The 18,066-nt window shown below is 46.0% G+C and overlaps 1 protein-coding gene across 5 annotated transcripts in view; it reads left to right on the top strand.

The window, feature by feature from the left end:
• WAC (WW domain containing adaptor with coiled-coil) overlaps positions 1–8,957 on the top strand; it is an 82,128-nt gene extending 73,171 nt beyond the window's left edge. For 4 of the 5 annotated variants that reach the window (XM_058669673.1, XM_058669676.1, XM_058669671.1 and 1 more), the window contains 6 exons: positions 76–198; positions 1,168–1,316; positions 3,807–3,925; positions 5,605–5,791; positions 6,451–6,578; positions 7,952–8,957. In XM_058669673.1, the coding sequence (XP_058525656.1) occupies positions 76–198; positions 1,168–1,316; positions 3,807–3,925; positions 5,605–5,791; positions 6,451–6,578; positions 7,952–8,021 (776 nt within the window). In that variant the 3' untranslated portion in view covers positions 8,022–8,957. The remainder of the gene's footprint in view (positions 1–75; positions 199–1,167; positions 1,317–3,806; positions 3,926–5,604; positions 5,792–6,450; positions 6,579–7,951) is intronic. The other variant, XM_058669672.1, reaches the window with a different exon arrangement.
• Positions 8,958–18,066: the final 9,109 nt, after the last annotated feature.

Raw genomic sequence — 18,066 nt, 5'->3', positions numbered from 1 at the left:
GTCCTCTTGGAGTTTTCAGATTGTTACCCACACTGTGTTAAGTCTCTGTCTGAACTTAGAAGATAATGTTTTTAGTTCTTACAGCAGCTGTGACCCAAGCTTCTCTGCAGTCCATAATTCATAAGTTTCTTACTGCTGGACCATCTGCTTTCAACTTAACCTCTCTGATCTCGCAAGCTGCGCAGCTCTCAACACAAGGTATCCATGTTTTTATTCATTTCCATGCTTGTTTTGATTAGCTATGATTTCTTTTATTTGGTTTTTGTAACACCAATATTTAGTAGTGTTTGTATTTTCCCCTTTTTATTAAATGCAGTAAGGTTTGGTATTTATCTTAAGATTTGATACAGTAAAATTTAAGAGTGTTTTACCCCAAACATGAAGGTAAACTTTGACAGGCCCTCAATGTTTGTGAAACACTGTTACATACTTGAACTGAACTTTCATTCAGGTTCATGTTAGAGTTTTTGTTTTTTTTTTTTCAGAGGGATTTATTTATTTCAGAGGCAGAGACAAAGAGTGTCTATCCATTGCTTTGCTCTCTATAAGTTTGTAACAGTTGGGACTTGTAACAGACCAAAAACCAGGAGCCAGGAACTTCCTCCAGATCTCCCATGTGGGTGTCAGGGTCGCTGTGTTTGGCCCCTCTTCTGCTGCCTCCCAGAGCCATTAGCTGGGAGTTGGATCTGAAACCAGAGAGCAAGGGCTGCTGGGCCAAGCATGCCGATCTGGGGTGCTGATGTTGCAGGCAATGACTTAACCTGAGTGACATGACGACGCCTGTCCTGATGTTGGATAGCTTGTGATGATGTGCCATGGAGCTATGTGCAGTGTTGACCTTGGATTAGCTTTTCCTGGTCAAGTAGGGCAACACAATGGCTTTGGAAAGCCCTTTGGCTGAGCTGTGAGGCGGAGATTGAGGCATTGCCTAAGCAAGATGAGGGTGCCGAGGGGCTGCAGGGTAAGAGTCGATGCCAGCTCAGCCTTCTGCTGTTAGACTCTGTGTTGGACGTGCCCAACTCTAACATATAGGCCCCAGGGGATGCCAGGTTCTGACTGCTTGGCTGAATGCTCTTTGGGACACTCCAGTGTGGGGTACATAGCATAATTCAGAGATCGTCAGACAGTACACACAGGTTGAATTATTCCAAATCGCTTCTCTTACAGCCCAGCCATCTAACCAGTCTCCAATGTCTTTAACATCCGATGCGTCATCCCCAAGATCCTACGTGTCTCCAAGAATAAGCACACCTCAGACCAACCCAGTCCCTATCAAACCTCTCATTAGTACTCCTCCTGTTTCATCCCAGCCAAAGGTAGGTCACGTTTAAGGGAAGTGGGCCAAAGAACCTAAGTTACTTGGGAAACAGTTACTTAATGGAATTCATATCGCAGACAAAACTGCCTGAGAATGAAGTAGTGTTGGAATGTTGGAATGAATGACAGGTGAGGGAAGAGAGCAGAACGGGAGTTTCTAGAAAGAGAAAAATCTATCCGTTGGTTCACTACTCAAATGACCACAGTGGCCAGAGCTGAGCCAGTCTAAAGCTAGGAACCAAGAGCTGCTTCTGTGTCTCCCACATGGGTTCAGGGTCCCAAGGCTTTGGACCTTCCTCCACTGCTTCCCCAGGGAGTGGGAACAGAAGTAAAGTAGCTAGAACACGAACCAGTGGCCACATGGTGTGGGTGCTGGCACTTGCTGGTGGAAGATTAGAAATTGAGTCATCCTGCTGGCGCCTGAATCTATTCCTTTGATATAAGCCCTTGTTCTGTTCCCATTTGACTGTGGGATTGATGGCAGGGAGAGCAGGAGAAAGCGGGTATGCTAACATGAGAGCTCACTGGTGTGTAACTTCTATAATACTTCTATTCCAAAAATAGCTCTTTCAAATTCTTATTTTGAAGATGAATGTTTGTCTATTAGGATTTTTATTCATACATACATTTGATTTTCACATCATGGGTTGCCCGTTTGCTTTCTTTAGTAGATAAGAAAGTTCAACTTTCTGTTTCAGTCTACTGTTTGTGGCAGAGTCTGAATTTGAAAATTCAGCATTTCTCAGTCCAGTGGCCTTTTTAACATGCTGTGTTGCTTGTGTTTGTCGAAGCAAGAGCTTATTTGGATGACGACTCAGAACACAGGAGAGCGCAGGTCTGCTCTTACTGCACAGTGAAAGGGCCTTCTAGCCCAACATTAGATTTTGTAGCACATCAGTGGGATCTTGGCCAGAACTCATCAATAAAAACTGTCTCATCCCACCCACTCCCCTTTTTTAAAAGTTTATTTTTTTTTCACCTGGAAAGGCAGGGTTCTGAAAATGGTGGGAGAGCTACTGAGATCTTGTTTCTGCTGATTCCCTCCCCAGATGGCCAGCATGGTCTGTGGGGGCTGAGCCAGGGGGAAGCCAGGAGTCTCGGACTCCATCTGCTCTCCGCTGTGGGTTTAGGAAGGAGTCCAAGGCTCAGGCCATCTTCCACTGTTCTTCCTAGGCATTGAATCAGATTTGGAGCAGCCAGGTCGGAGACCAGCTCCCCTTTGCACACCAGTGGTAAAGGTTACAAGGTCTGGCATTCAGATTGTGGATCTTTTTGGCTTTTAAAGCTCTTAATGATACAATGAGTGAAAGTTCTTTTTAGCATTTGTGAAACCATAGCTCTTTCAAATTTTTTTAATGACAAAGAATACTCATTATTAAGCAAACATCTGAAAAATAAAACACATTGAGGTATCTTTTAAAAGGTTGTTAACTGTCTCTGGTCTTCTTGTTTTTACCTGATATTACCCTTCCTCAGCCATTGATCTCAACATGTGTTCAGCTCAGTCTGTATTGATTTTAAAAATCAACAACTGTTAATATTTGATTGCATTTTGGTGAGGGAAATGTTAAAAATGTGAGTTTATCAGTAGTGAACTTACTTCAAGGTCTATTTTGAGGATAATATAGTGCCTAAAAGTTATTTTAAAAAACAGAGGTAGTAGGTTTTCTGAGAAAATCACCATGTCAGATCCTATAAGCAGTGGCTGTCAGCACTACACATTCAGAATTCTTTTTCAAGTTCTTTTTAAGAGTACTTGAACATTTGAACTTATTTTTAGATTGGAATGAACAGGAAATTTTCAGAGGTGTCATGGCTTTGCAGGTTGGTTTGGCAGGATGCTTCTACAACAAAGCCCTACTGTTATAGGAAGTGACTTGATTATAGAAGGCTGCCTCTGCCTTGCCCTGTAACTTTAATTTGAGACTTTTATTTATTTTTAAAGATTTTTTTTTTTTAATTGCAAAGGGAGATTTTCAGAGAGATACAGAAAGATCTTTACTCTCCAGGCAGCTACAACACCTAGAGCCGAGCCGATCTGAAGCCAGGAGCTTCTTCCAGGTCTCCCACACAAAGCCCAAAGCTTTGACCCATCTGCTGCTTTCCCAAACCACAAGCAGGGAGCTAGATGGGAAATGGAGCAGCCGGGATACAAACCGGTCACCCATATGGGATCCTGGCATGTGTGATGCAGATTTTAGCCACTGAGCCATCATGTTGGGTCCTAAAAGCCCAAATTTTTAGAGTATTTAAGATTGTTAGCATGTTTGCAGGACAAGATGTGGGTTGGATTTGGGAACCTAGCTTTAATAGATGTCCTTTTCATTCATAGTAATTTCATTGTGAAATAGAATTAAGACAAGTGCTAAAAACACTGGAGCATAGATAACAGGAGAGTTTGATGGGTAGTAGTAGACCTTTGCCTTGCTCGGATTGCGATGCTGCGTGCCCGTGTGACAAGCCCATTTCAGTACATGTTGCCGTTGCAGGTTAGTACTCCAGTGGTGAAGCAAGGCCCAGTGTCGCAGTCAGCCCCGCAGCAGCCTGTGACTGCTGAGAAGCTGCAGGGCCATGAGCCTGCCTCTCCCAGAAGTCTTCAGCGCTCAAGGTAGGCTGCATTCCCTCCTAACGTGATGCATTGTACTGCTCTGCTGCAGTTATGTGTGTGTAACAGAACCTTACCTTGAGACAAGTCATGACAGCATAGGGGCAAATGCTGAGTACAGCAAAGAGGATGCTGTCTCCAGGAAAGTGGTCGGAGTTATTTCGAAGCAACTGGCTCTTTTTAAAAAGGAAAAAAATAATGAAATAGGTAAAATTGTGTCACACGCAAAAAAGACATGATTTTATGGTACTTTGGAATTAGACCGTTTTTTAACCTCATAGCATTTTTTTTTTTTTAAGATTTATTCATTTTATTACAGCCAGATATACACAGAGGAGAGACAGAGAGGAAGATCTTCCGTCCAATGATTCACTCCCCAAGTGAGCCGCAACGGGCTGATGCGCGCCGATCCGAAGCCGGGAACCTGGAACCTCTTCCGGGTCTCCCACGCGAGTGCAGTGTCCCAGTGCATTGGGCCGTCCTCTCCTGCTTTCCCAGGCCACAAGCAGGGAGCTGGATGGGAAGTGGAGCAGCCGGGATTAGAACGGGCGCCCATATGGGATCCCGGGGCTTTCAAGGCGAGGACTTTAGCCGCTAGGCCACGCCGCCGGGCCCTATCTCATAGCATTTTTCATTGAGTGTGTTGATGAATCTAAAAATGACATGCGTCATCTTGGGCCGATATCCCAGTTGCCATAAGTCAGGCTTTCCTAATGGCTTTGGTTTTCAGTTTAGTGTTGTCTGATTGCTTTCAGATTAGTATAGTATTGGGTTGTGTTCATGAATAGCCAGCTTTAAATATAACATTGATTAATTTTCTTATTTTTATTTTATGCCGTGAAGTAGTGAATAATTCAACTGTTGGTTTTATTATTTTCCAAACAAGCATTTCAGAACTTACACATCCAAATGAGAGTTGTTCCCTTCAGAATTCTCAGCTTGGCAAGCTGTCTGCCCACCCCGACAGTGTTGCCATTGCTAAGGACATTTCTGGGGAAATCTCATTTTAAAAGTCCTTGGAGGCTGCAATAGTACTTTACATACCCTCAGTGGTAAAAGCTCTTCATTCTTTGGGGAGATTTGGCTTTTGAAAAGTAACTGAAATTCACTCAGAGCCAAGTCATTTGAAGCAGATAGGAAATCAGCTTGGGTGGTCAAATTTTTGATTCACACAACCACATCCCCAAACCATCTGTTATTTTAAAGAAGATAACCAATCTCAAGAGGGTTGATTTCTGGGTCTGTTTTGCCGCTATGCCCATTGAGTGCCACCCTACAAAAATGCCTGTTTTCTGCTTCACAATATTTAACTTGTTTGTTCTGCTATTGAACCAAAATGTGTGTTTCGTCCCTGCTTGTCTGGCCAACCTGGCACCTAATCCTCAGATATGTCTTAGTATTCCTACTGGAATGTGTGGTGAGCCGCCAGCAGGCTCAGCTCTGGTCCTTGGGGAGGGAAGCTGCATTGCACTGGTGCTGACAATGGAATGAGCTGTGCCAACCCCAGTCCAAGTGTATTGGAGAGCGTGGGATAAAAATCTGCCTTGGGTTGCCAAATTTGTTTATTTGATATTGAAGTAACATTTTTCTTAGGATTCTGGATATCTTTAAATTAATGGAAGATGTAAACACAGTTTCTAGGATACCTAGAAACAACTTACACGCTCACTTCTGTGTTTTAGTAGCCAGAGGAGTCCTTCGCCTGGTCCAAATCACAGTTCGAGTAGTAGTGCGCCGAATGCAGCAGTTGTACCCCAGAACTCATCTGCCCGGCCTGCGTGTTCATTAACGCCCACGCTGGCAGCGCACTTCAACGAAAGTCTCATCAAACACGTCCAAGGGTGGCCTGCGGACCATGCCGAGAAGCAGGTGCGTGCCGTGAATCTAGCCCGGTCTTCATCTTCACTGATGAGCCACATGGAAGTCACTTCTGCTCTGATCTGCCCCACTCAGCTCCAGCTGTATGCTTGTTTCTGACACAGAATTGTTTGGGAAGCTGCACATCCATGAGTCCTTCATCCTAATGCTATGCTGTCCTGTCCTGACAGGGAAATCTTAAAATCACTGCTTTCTATGCTTAGAGGCAGGGGGGTGTGGGGTGATTTGTTTAGTGTTTTATTTGAAAAGAAGAGTTATGGAGAGAATCTTCCATCTGCCAGTTCACTCCACACATAGCTTCAATAGCCAGAGCCAAATTGGTGTGAAGCTGGGAGCAGGAGTTTCTTTTGGGTCTCCCACTTGGATGCAGGGGCTCACACATTTGGGCCATCCTCCATTGCTTTCACAGTTCACTGTCAGAGAGCTGGATTGCAAATGGAGCAACCAGGGCCCAATGTCTATTTGTGTGCTAGTGCCACAGGCAGAAGCTTAAGCTATGCCACAGCACACTACCCCAAGAGGCGCTTTCTTGAAATCCTTCCCCAAGCTGCTCAGCCCAGATTTTAGCAGAAAGAATTAATCTGCAATAAATTCTATCTAGGAACTTCTTGTTTCATCTCTATTAATGTCTTTGTGGCTTGAATTGACAGGCATCAAGATTGCGTGAAGAAGCCCATAATATGGGAAGCGTTCATATGTCAGAAATCTGTACTGAGCTAAAAAACTTACGATCTTTAGTCCGAGTCTGTGAAATCCAAGCAACCTTGCGTGAGCAAAGGTAGGTTTTTTGGTGAGATTTTGAACTTTCCTGGAATAATATACAGTGTGCCCCTGTATCTGCTGTATCCTCATGGGTGCCTGAACTCATGGAACACTCGGCCTGTCAGTGTGGTCAGTGTTCCTGAATGGCCAGCATCCTTGCTCTTGGGCTTCGGGGCACAGCTCATCAGGGAGAGGGATTAGATACAGCATACCAGTGCCAAAACACTGCCAGGTGCCTAGTGAGCCAGTAGCATGTACTGTGAGGAGGTGCTGGACAAGGCAGTGCTTTTCATGCCTATCACAAGTTGAGCACAAACTAACCATTGCATAAGTCACTGGGTTAAAGGGAAGTTTGCCCTTGTTAATCATGCAGACAAAATACTGGTAAGCACAAAATAGGGGTTTATAGTAAACTTTTACAAGTGAGGGGTTTTTTTTACTCAATTTATGAACTGTCTGGAATTACTTTTTGAGTATCAGTTGCTATTCTTTAGCTGTAGAATTCTGAAGATCTGACATACATGAAGCTTTGTTTTGGCTTTTAGGGAATTTTTCTGTGTATCACTGCATCTTAGGAAAAAAGTGTACACACCAAATGTCAAGCCAGTGTGCAGTCCACCCCATAGGTGCTAAGTGGTGTTAGTTACAGGGGAGGGCAGACCTGATGGAGTGCATGGAAGTCTAAACCAGGTGTGGGGTTTTTATGTTTCTCCATCTGCCTTGGGATTGTGATTCCTGGGGTTGGGTTTGATGGCAGCAAAGACTTAAGCTCCTGACTGCTTGACTTTGGATCCTGGGCCCTGCATCCCTGTGGGAGACCAGGATGAAGTGCATGTTACTGGATTTTGCATGGCCCCAGCCATCTGGTGAAAATAGGGGTTTTATCCCAGGTGTAAGATAAGGTGGCCTTTTTATAAATGTGATAGTGTGTAGAACAAAGCATTTTAAAGCAGTTCTTAAGTATTTATGTATTTGAAAGGCAGAGTGACTCCACAGACAGACAAGGGAGGCAGAGAGATGCTCATCCTTTGGACTTTTCATTGTCATCCATGGCCTTTCCAGGTGCCTTAGCAGGGCTGAAAGCGGAACAGGCAGATCTCAAACTGGCACTCCGTTATCAAACACAGGTGATCGTAACCTGCTGTCAGCAGTTATTTTTATATTAAAAATAAAAATTGAGACATTACTAAGAACTAAGAGATGTTCTAAATCTCATGTTCTTGATGCTTTAATATGTGTCATGTGTCCTTAATTATTTTGCCTTAACTGCAATAAATTTCAAATTATTTTACTTATTATTTTAGGTTATTACTCATTAGCCTCTGATGTGCGAATGTTTGTAGCATGTATATCCACCATAGATACTGATGCCTGATTTTCTTTTTTCAGGATACTGTTTTTGAGACAACAAATTAAAGAACTTGAAAAGCTAAAAAATCAAAATTCCTTCATGGTGTGAAGATGTGAATAATTGCACATGGTTTTTGACATGGGAACTGTACATCTGTGGCCCAATCTTAACATTTTTGAGCTGCATTTAAGTAGACTTTGGACCGTTAAACTGGGCAAAGAAAATGACAAGGGGCTGGGGTCTGTGAGCGTCAATTCAGGAGAAAGACACAAGGTTGATTTGTAAAACCCTTGAAATGTAGATTTCTTGTAGATGTATTCTTCACGTTGTAAATATGTTTTGTAGAGTGAAGCCATGGGAAGCCATGTGTAACAGAGCTTAGACATCCAAAACTAATCAATGCTGAGGTGGCTAAATACCTAGCCTTTTACATGTAAACCTGTCTGCAAAATTAGCTTTTTTTAAAAAAAGGAAAAAAAAAAGAATTTTGGGGGGGCTAATTTATCATTCAGAAATCTTGCATTTTCAAAAATTCAGTGCAAGCGCCAGGCGATATGTGTCCAAGGATACGATTTTGAACCATCCAGGCAGTGTACAAAACACCATTGAACACCGTCTCCACACCTGCACCTGACCGAGAGCAGTGCTTCTCCATTTGTTTGCAGAGAAATGTTTTCAGTTCCCGTGTGTCCATTCCTCGGAACCCCTGACCTGGTTTGATCCATTTTGTAGGGCTCCTCTTTTCTCCTTTCTTAAAGGCACTGTTGCTATGGCACTTTTCTATAACCTTTTCATTCCTGTGTACAGTAGCTTACAATTGCAGTGATTGAGCATAACCCATTTGTTTGTATAAATTATTGAAATCCATTTGCACCCTCTAAGAATGGACTTGAGAGTACTGCTGGGCATGTGTGCTGGAAGTGCAGTGATTGCTGCAATACAAGGAAATGGGCCTGATGAACAGGGTGTGGGAGGGGAAAGAGGAAACGAAGCTAGGCGGATGTGAATTGTATCTGTTGTAATAAACATGTTCAAACAAACAAATTGTTACTTTTCTTTTCCTTTGGTCAATGCATATTAGAATTTGAACTACCTGGGGTTTCTTTATCAGAAATATTCTTGTTGAATATTTATACTTAATTGAAACAGTTCAGAAAGGGAGGTTTTGTTTAAAGCATATTGACAGAAAGTGGTGTGTAAGACATTTAATGAAATATGAAGTTCAACAAGAATGATTAAGTCACTTCCCAAGTGGTTGTCATTTTAAGCCCTGGTTTACCTGTCTTGCTGTTCTGACATTTCATGTTGAAGGATGTTTGTGTTGTAGCTGACTGTTCAAGTCTGGTGCTGACTGCTGTTCTTAGCCATCACAAAATGCTAAATTTGTGTAATTGGAGCTTCCTGCTGTTTTCGGAAAATGGTGGGGGAGCTCAGCTTTGTATATTGTTTCCTAAAGTATATTAAAATAAAAAAAAGAAACTATTGCTACTATAAAATTGTCTTGGCTTACTCTTTTCTTTGCTCAGATGTTAGTTTGTGTGCAGCAAGGTCTTGGGCTGCTGGATGTTAGCTCCTGCTTGAGAGGCTCTTGTTTCCCTCTCAGGATGAATGACCTAGCTCCGCTGCCAGCACCACCTCCCTTGCTCTGCTGTGTTGAAGCTTCTGAAGGTAATAGCAACACTTCTTGACAAATTGTAAGCAGTAGTACTCTGGGTGTTTTACAAAATACAAAAAATGTTGTAGTGTAACTGAGGTTTGTTTTCATTGAAAAGGCAGATTTACAGAGAGAAGGAGAGACAGACAGATCTTCCATCTGCTGGTTCACTCCCCAAGTGGCCACAACAGCCAGAGCTGAGCCAGTCTGGAACCAAAACCCCGAAGCTTTTCCAGGTCTCCCAGGCAGGGGCCCAAGGCTTTGGGCTTTCCTCCACTGCTTTCCCAGGCCACAAGCAGGGAGCTGGATGGGAAGCGGAATAACTAGGACACAAACCAGAGCCCAGAATCCCAGCGCTTTTAAGGGGAGAGTTAGCTAATTGAGCCATCCTGCCAGGCCCAACAGTATGCTTTGAAGAAACCAGATTATCTCCCTTGCAACCATATGAACTAGTAAAGTCTTGAGGAATGAGGTGTTTAAAACCTCACAATGAATGGTTGTCCATTTCGTAAATCCTGCTTTTGAAAGACTTAACGAAAGAGAGTGGAAGATAGCGAGTCCCTTCACCCGGTGCTGCAGGATTTAAGCTCCTCTCTTCGATGCTTTGAATGCAGATTTCAATGGCTGTGAATGTGACAGCAATCTTCTTTGTGTACAGGAGCATAAAAAACTTCAAAGTAATATCTTTTGGCGGCCTTAGGCAATTTTCAGAAATGTTTTGAAACAGCCTCAGAATGTATACTTTGCTGTTGAAATTTAATCAGATGGGTAAGTTTTTTGAGATGTATTTTTATTGAAAAGGCATACGTATAGAGAGGGGAGAGATCTGTCTGCTGATTCACTGCGTAAGTGGCCTCAATGGCCAGATCTGAGCCGATCCAAAGCTAGGAGCTTCCTCTGGGTCCCATCGGCCTCTGCTGCTTTCCTGGGCCACAAGCAGAAAGCTGGATCAGAAGTGGAGCAGGTGGGACACAAACTGGGGCCCATTTAGGGTGGTGGTTCTTCAAGCAGAGGCTCAGCTCTCTGTGCCACCACACCAGCCCCATATTTTCTTTAAAAAAACAAAAAGAATTACCCAGTGCGCTACTATCTATCTCTTGGTTGGGGATTTTAATCTGTTTTCCTTCGAAGTAGTGACTGATCAGTTTGGGTAACTGGTCTGTTTTGTAGCTCTTTTATCTCTCCCTGGGTTCCTGTCTTACAGTTTTGTAATCATCATTGTGGTGCTTGGATTCTCAGTTACTTTCATATATCTACTGGTATTTTCTTTGCACTTACTATGGATCTTGCAGAAAGCATCCCAAAGTTGTTGCTGTCCATTTTGAACGGACTCCATTACAACGGGTTGAATATTCAAATGACACTCATCTTTTACTTCTCTCCCACCCCACTTTTAATTACTGCCCAAAGGACATAGTTTTGTATTTTGTGTCCATGAGTTTCTATTTTCATAGTTCCATTTCTCCTAAGTGTGGGTGCAACGCCTCGCAATATTCCCTTGTGTATTTGGGTGCGAATTGCACTTCTCCGTCAGGCTGGGTGCCTCCCTGTGCTCTGGAAACCTGCGCGTCTCCTATGGCAGGGCTCATGGTGCTCAACTCACTCCACTTTCATCTGTCTCACAAAGCTCTCATTGCCACTTTAAAAAAAAAAAGTTTCTATGTTTATTGGAAAGGCAGATATAAAGAGAAAGGAGAGACAGAAAGATCTTTGTGCACTGGTTCACTCCCTGAAATGGCTGCAACGGCCAGAGCTGAACTGATCTGAAGCCAGGAGCTTGTTCCAGGTCTCCCACGCAGGTGCAGGGTCCCAAGGCTTTGGACCATCCTCTACTGCCTTCCCAGGCCACAAGCAGGGAGCTGGATGGAAAGTGGAGCAGCCAGGACAGCAACAGCTGCCTACAACGGATCCTGGTGCATGCAAGGCAAGGACTTTAGCCACTAGGCTGCTGCACTGGGCCCTTCCTTAGCACTTGTTAATGGATTATTTTGGCCACAACTTAATGATCCTGGGGGCCTCTCTTTAAACTTGGCCTGGAAACCTCTCCATTTTCTTTGTAGCAAGTTTCCATTCTTGGGCTCCTGGAACTTAGTCCCTTTGGTGTCTGTGTGGCACACTGCAGCACAGGATGCACAGGTCACCCACCTGTTCTTGCTGGCAGCCATGCTGTGTGCATTTGTGCCTTTTCATTGGTTTTGTCTCTCCCTGATTTTCTTTCCCCTCACCCATGTCTCGCGTACAACTCCTGACTAGTCTGAGTCAGTCTACACTCCTATACTCAATGCTCACACGACACCTGCGTTTTGGTATAGACAAGATTTCTCCAATATAATCAAGAGCGTCTCCTTACCCTTCGTCCAAGTCCACTTCGCCTCCCAATCTTCTGGCCCAAACTTGGAATCCTGCTCTTCTCTTTATTCCACACTCCACATTCAGTGTATTCCATCCACTTTGGCTTCAAAATTCAGCTCCTCACCACCTCTGCTTCTACTACCCTAGACCAAGTGCCATCAGCTCCCTCCTAGACCATGGTGATAACCTCCTGCCTTCTGTCCTCAGCACAGCAGCCAGAGGGAGTTCTTCTAAAAGATGAAACCAAGTCCCACCCTTCCTCCGTGAGCAGTCTCACAATCCTGATGGGGTTGCGTCAGAATCATAGTCCAAGTATTCACAGTGACCTGGGAAAACATCTCACAATGCTCTTCTGTCTCTTCTAGTCACTGCCATTTTCTCGCTCTTCTGACTGCATGATTTTATTTTTCTAAAAAAACAAAACCAGAAAACCAGATCTTTCATCGGCTCACGATTGCTGAGCTGGGGCCAGGAGCCTGGGATTCCATCTTGTCTCTTGGCGTGCAGGGACCAGCTACCTGAGCCAGCATCTGCTGCCTCCCATTCAGAATACACCACAACAGGTTCCTTGATGGAGAGCAGAGTTGGGGCTCAAACCAAGTACCCTGATAAAGATGGGATGCGAGTGTCCTGGAGGTTGTGTTTGTTTCTCTCTTGTGTCTCCATACAGGCTACACTGCAGTTTTTTTTTTTTTAAAGATTTTATTATTATTGGAAAGCCGGATATACAGAGAGGAGGAGAGACAGAGAGGAAGATCTTCCGTCCAATGTTTCACTCCCCAAGTGAGCCGCAACGGGCCGGTACGCGCCAATCCGATGCCGGGACCAGGAACCTCTTCCGGGTTCCCCACGTGGGTGCAGGGTCCCAAAGCTTTGGGCCGTCCTCAACTGCTTTCCCAGGCCACAAGCAGGGAGCTGGATGGGAAGTGGAGCTGCAGGGATTAGAACTTGCACCCATATGGGATCCCGGGGCTTTCAAGGCGAGGACTTTAGCTGCTAGGCTACGCTGCCGGGCCCTACACTGCAGTTTTTTTGACACTCCTTGTGCACCTGCCTGAAATTTTCTTCCACTTACAGGTATACTCTTGCAAGTTTTCTTGAGAGAGGCATTTAATCAGGCAGGCATCCCTGGTCACTCTAATTATTGGCTTTTAGAGTTTTGTTTCTGCTTTTGTGTTTCATTCGTAGAGTGACAAAGATCTTCCCACCTGTGGCTTCACTCCCAAAATACCCCTAACAGTCAAGGGTTGGCCAGGCTGAAGCCAGCAATCAGATACTCAATTCAGGCCTCCACGTGGCTGCCAGAGAGGGGCTCCAGTGCTTGAGCCACCCCTGCTGCTTCCCATGGTGGAAGCTTAAGTCAGAAGCAGAAACTGGGACTTGAATGTAGGCTCTCCCATCTGTGATGCAGACCTCTCAGATGAACTTTGTTTCAAGGAGATTTATTTAGGCGCTGGAGCCTAAACCTCCCTGTCTGTCTCTCAACTCAGCCTGTAAAATTAAAATAAATCCTTTAAAAAAAAAAAAAAGATTATTTGAAAGGGAAAGAAAAGGAGGTGGGGGGAGAGAAAAGAGAAAAAGCTCTTCCAGCCGCTAGTTCACTCACTGACTACCCTCAATTAGACAGCTCAGCCAATGTTGGGAGCCAGGAGTTTCTTCCTGGTACCCAATACAGGTGGCAGGAATTCAAGCACCTGAGCCATCGTCCACCTTCCTGAGCACCCAACTGGACAACCAAGCACTCCGAGGTCGGGATGTTGGTGTTACAGGTGGCTGCCAAGCTGTGTGCCACACCTCCGCCCACTGATACCTGATCCCATTTTGTTCCATGGCACTTTGTAGGCACTGTGCCACACTGGCACCTGACCCATTCTCCTCCATGGTACTTTATATGCTGTGCCAATCTCCCAGCCCATAGACAACTGACTTCATCTCCTCCACAGCTCTTGGTGAGTACACTGTGCCACACTGCCAGTCCATTGGCATAGTGACCCAAGTCTCTTCCATGGGACTTCATCAGCAGTGTGCCACACTGGCAGCATACTGACATCTACCCCGTTCTCCTCCACAGCAGTTGATCAACACTGGAGAACCTCTGTGTGCTTCTTGGCTGCCCGTGAGGCCTAGGAGATTTTCATGTTTATGGGCATACTCCAGCTTCTCATCTGGGTCCTGGTGCCCAGTGCGTGATCCAGCAGCATGCTGAGCATCCAAGCTTCCTGCCCACCTTCCTAACAGGAGCTGTGGAACTCGAATGAGTGTTTAAAGGCTAAACTTCGGGCCCAGCATGGTAGCCTAGTGGCTAAAGTCCTTGCCTTGCAAATGCCAGGATCCCGTATGGGTGCCGGTTAGTATCCCCACTGCTTCACTTCCCTTCCAGCTCCCTGCGTGTGGCTTGGGAAAGCAGTAGAGGATGGCCCAAGGCCTTGGGACCCTCACCCGCGTCAGAGACCCAGAAAAAGCTTGTGGTTCCTGGCTTCGGATCAGCTCAGCTGCGGCCACTTGGGGAGTGAACTGGCAGATGGAAGATCTTCCTCTCCATCTCTCCTTGTCTCTGTAAATGACTTCCCAATAAAAATAAATAAATCTTAAAAACATATTAAAAACATATATATATATATATGTAAACTTTGTCTCCTTCTTGGCCTGATCTGACTCCAGGCTGTTTAGCAGAAACCTTGGGTGCTCATGATCAACGCTGCCTTTTAGCTCTCAGTCATCTTCCTTGCTCCTGAAATTGTGTCCATCCACATGGCCCTGGAGGACTGGCCCGCCTTTCCTGTGACCTTGTGCATGCCAAAGAAGAACAGCAACAACAAGAAAAAAAAGTTGTCTCCAGGCTAATTAACACTGTTTAATATGCAGTTGGGATAGATCCAATGGGCTTCATGCATTTTTTTTTCTTGGCTGATTTTTACTGTATTAGATCATGTTATTTTAACCCAAGGGCCTCAGGAAGTGCATCATAAATTGAAACACTCGAATAATAATAACAATAATAATAAAAAGGTATGTGTGTGCTAATTACACGTGCTACACGTGGTAGAGGTCAAGGTTATGTGCCTGCCTGAGTGCACAGCGCCCTCCCATGGGAGCCCCTGGCAGGTGGGAGCAGTGGAGAGGCCATCACACGCTGCACACCAGTCTGATTTGGGCAGCTTTGAAAGAAAACAAGCCTCCTGACAACCCCTCCTTTGTGTTCATTCATTTGCTTGTGTGCTCTACAAATTGATCTATTGTTGCTGGCCCTGACCCAAGCAGAACAGGCATGTGTTTGGGACTACTGCTGCATTGGACCTTGTAGGTGCAATACTGGGGACATTTGACATTATCTGTGTGCTCGGTGGCAACCCAGGGAATGTGAGCAGGGAGGCAGGCACATCTCAATTTAAAGAGGAAGTCACAAGAACGGTTGACACTGTGGCATAGTACGGTAAGCTTATGCCTGAGGCCTGGCATCCCATACAGGCTCCAGTTTGTGTCTTGGCCGCTTCACTTCAATCCAGCTCCCTGATTATGTGCCTAGAAATGGGTCGAGTCCTTGGGTCCCTGTACCCATGTGGAAGACCTGGAAGAAGCTCCTAGCTCCTGGCTTCAGTTCAGCCCAGCACCAGCCACTAGTGGACAGAAGACCTCTCTCTATATCCCTTCTTCTCTCCGTGTAACTTTGCCTTTCAAACAAATGCACTTTTTTTTAAAGTTCTAGACAAGAAAGGAGAGCCAGAGGGAGAGTTTCCATTGCTGGTTCACTCCCCAGATGTCTGCAACAGCCAGCGCTGGGCCAGGTTGAAGTTAGGAGCAAGAGCTTCACCCAGATCTTCCCTGTGGGTGGCATGGGCTCAAATGTTCAGTGCATTTTCTGCTGCTTTGCCCAGGCCATTAATAGGGAGCTGTAGTAGCCAGGACACAACTACCCCCCATGGGATGCAGGTTTCACAGGCAGTGGCTTTACTGCTACACCACAGCACCGGCCCCTGCAGCTGGGGTGCCTACTTGTACAAGCCAGCATGGGGTACCTCTGGTTTGGGTGACATTCACATTTGTCTTCATCCTTGGGGAGCTGGTACCTTGGGGCTGGGGTGGTGGCTTCTCACAAGCTGCTTGATTGCTCAGAGGTAAATCTGATAACTTCTCCACCTGACAGTGAGAAAAACTAAAACACACTAAAAGGAGGGAAATCGTGGACCCACACAATGGCTCAATTGGCTAATCCTCCATATTCATGCACTGGAATCTCATGTGAGCTCTAGTTCATGTCCCGGCAGCTCCACTTCCTATCCACTCCCTGTTTCTGGCCTGGGAAAGCAGTCGAGGATGGCCCAAAGCCTTGGGAGACCTGGAAGAGTCTCCTGGCTTCAGATCAGCTCAACTCTGGCCATTGTGATTACTTGGGAAGCGAACCAGTAAATGGAAGATCTTTCTATCCAATCTGCCTTTCCAAAAAAAAAAAAAAAAAAAAAAAAATCTTCAAAAAGCAGAAAGAGGATCATGCAGGCTGAGACCTTCACACTCCTGAAGGTTCCCTCTGCAGAGCCGCAGCAGCCACGTGCAGAGAGGGCTCCTGGGACAGGCACTGTGCTCTGAGCCTGGCCTGCCTATCACCTGGTGAAGGCGTCCTGCCTTCTCATTCTGAAAGGAGAATCGGGAGGCCTGGGGCTGTGTGTGTTAGGGAGTAACACTCCATGAAGTCACCTATAAAAAGACAGGAATTGGAGAGTGGCATGTGTAGTGCTAGCATGAACGGGTTCAAGCAGACCTATTGCCCTTTGTCTCTCCAGTGGACTGCGCCCACAGGGCAAGCATGTCTCATGAGACCCCCTGAACTGGAAAGCCGGCAGTAGTGATCCCGCATCACAAGGACACCTGCCTCATGGCGTTTCAGCCAATGGTGGGTTGTACCATACGACAGGGGTTGCCTAAGCTGATGTCACCTGGCAATATCATAGTTCTCTTAGATTGGATATGTGTACTCGTTGACTCTTCCAGCGACACCATCAGCTACCATGCTGTTCTCAGAATAGATCCCATTGCTGATGTGGCTGTGGCCATAGGATTGTTAAACCAAAGCCAGGTCCTCCGTGGGCCAAGATTCACTTTGCCCACCACTCCTGCTCTCCCCAGCCCATCTCTTCCTAGCTTCCGCTCAACAGGTCCACCAGAAAGCCTAAGGCCACCAGCATTCTTCCTGTCCTTGCTCGTTAGATTCTTGCTGGGGCTTTAAGACCAGAACCCTTGACCTGCTCAGTATGTTGGGACCTCGGAGACTCCATTCCCACCTGTCAGCAACGTGAGGAGGGAGGCAGTACCCTGTGATGGGGTGTGAGTCTCAGGAGGACTGAATAGCTTTTTAATCCCCCTCCCAAGGCTCCTCTACCAAGAATCTTTGCTTCCCATTTAACGGGCACACGTAAGGGAATCCCAGAGGGTCCATTAGCGTCAGAGTGGTTAAAGGCAAGCAGTGATGGCTTTGTGTATGCTCCTCCAGTCTAAGGAACAAGCCCGAGCCCCTTTAGTGACCTCGGAGGTCGAAGACAGAGCCTGACCCTTGGCGTAACTTTTTTTGGAAAGTTGCCAACAGTGGCTCGTGGAGGGGCCAGTGACTCTCGTGGCGGATCACCTGCCTGCCAGGTAACTCCCAGGACCTTTGTTTGTCTTGCCAATTACAGACAGAAACCCAAGGAAGCGATCAGAGGCTTTAAACATAGAAGCAGAGCTGTTTATGGTATATGGAAATCCACCCTCGACAGTTCTGCCCTCTCTCACAGGATTTCACTGGCAATGACAACCAAGATGTGGTGTCACCTCACGCCTGCTCTCAGAGGGTCACGGTCCACACCAGGCTTGGAAGGGGCTTCTCCAGCACAAGCTTTGCCCGTGTGAGAAATAGCCCCCCGCCCAGCGGGTAGGTTAAAGAATCAATCATTTGGCTAGAATCTTCCAGAATGGGACACTTATGAAGGAAGCTTGGTAAAGTCCGAAGAAGAACACAGAGGAGCAGAGCAGCAGGGGGAGCCAGCTCCTCACACAGCTTCCGTAGAGTGTCACCCCTCCTCAGAGAAGGCCGGCTCCTGTCGGTGGCACAGCGGCCCAGGGAGGAGCCCAGCAGAGCCCTGTGGAGAGTGGGAAGCCGCTGTCCCATTTCCCCAC

The sequence above is a fragment of the Ochotona princeps genome, chromosome 10 (genome assembly GCF_030435755.1).
Source record: "Ochotona princeps isolate mOchPri1 chromosome 10, mOchPri1.hap1, whole genome shotgun sequence".
Classification (NCBI taxonomy): domain Eukaryota; kingdom Metazoa; phylum Chordata; class Mammalia; order Lagomorpha; family Ochotonidae; genus Ochotona; species Ochotona princeps.
The sequence above is the reverse complement of the archived record's forward strand: the minus strand, read 5'-3'. Positions and strand labels throughout refer to the sequence as shown.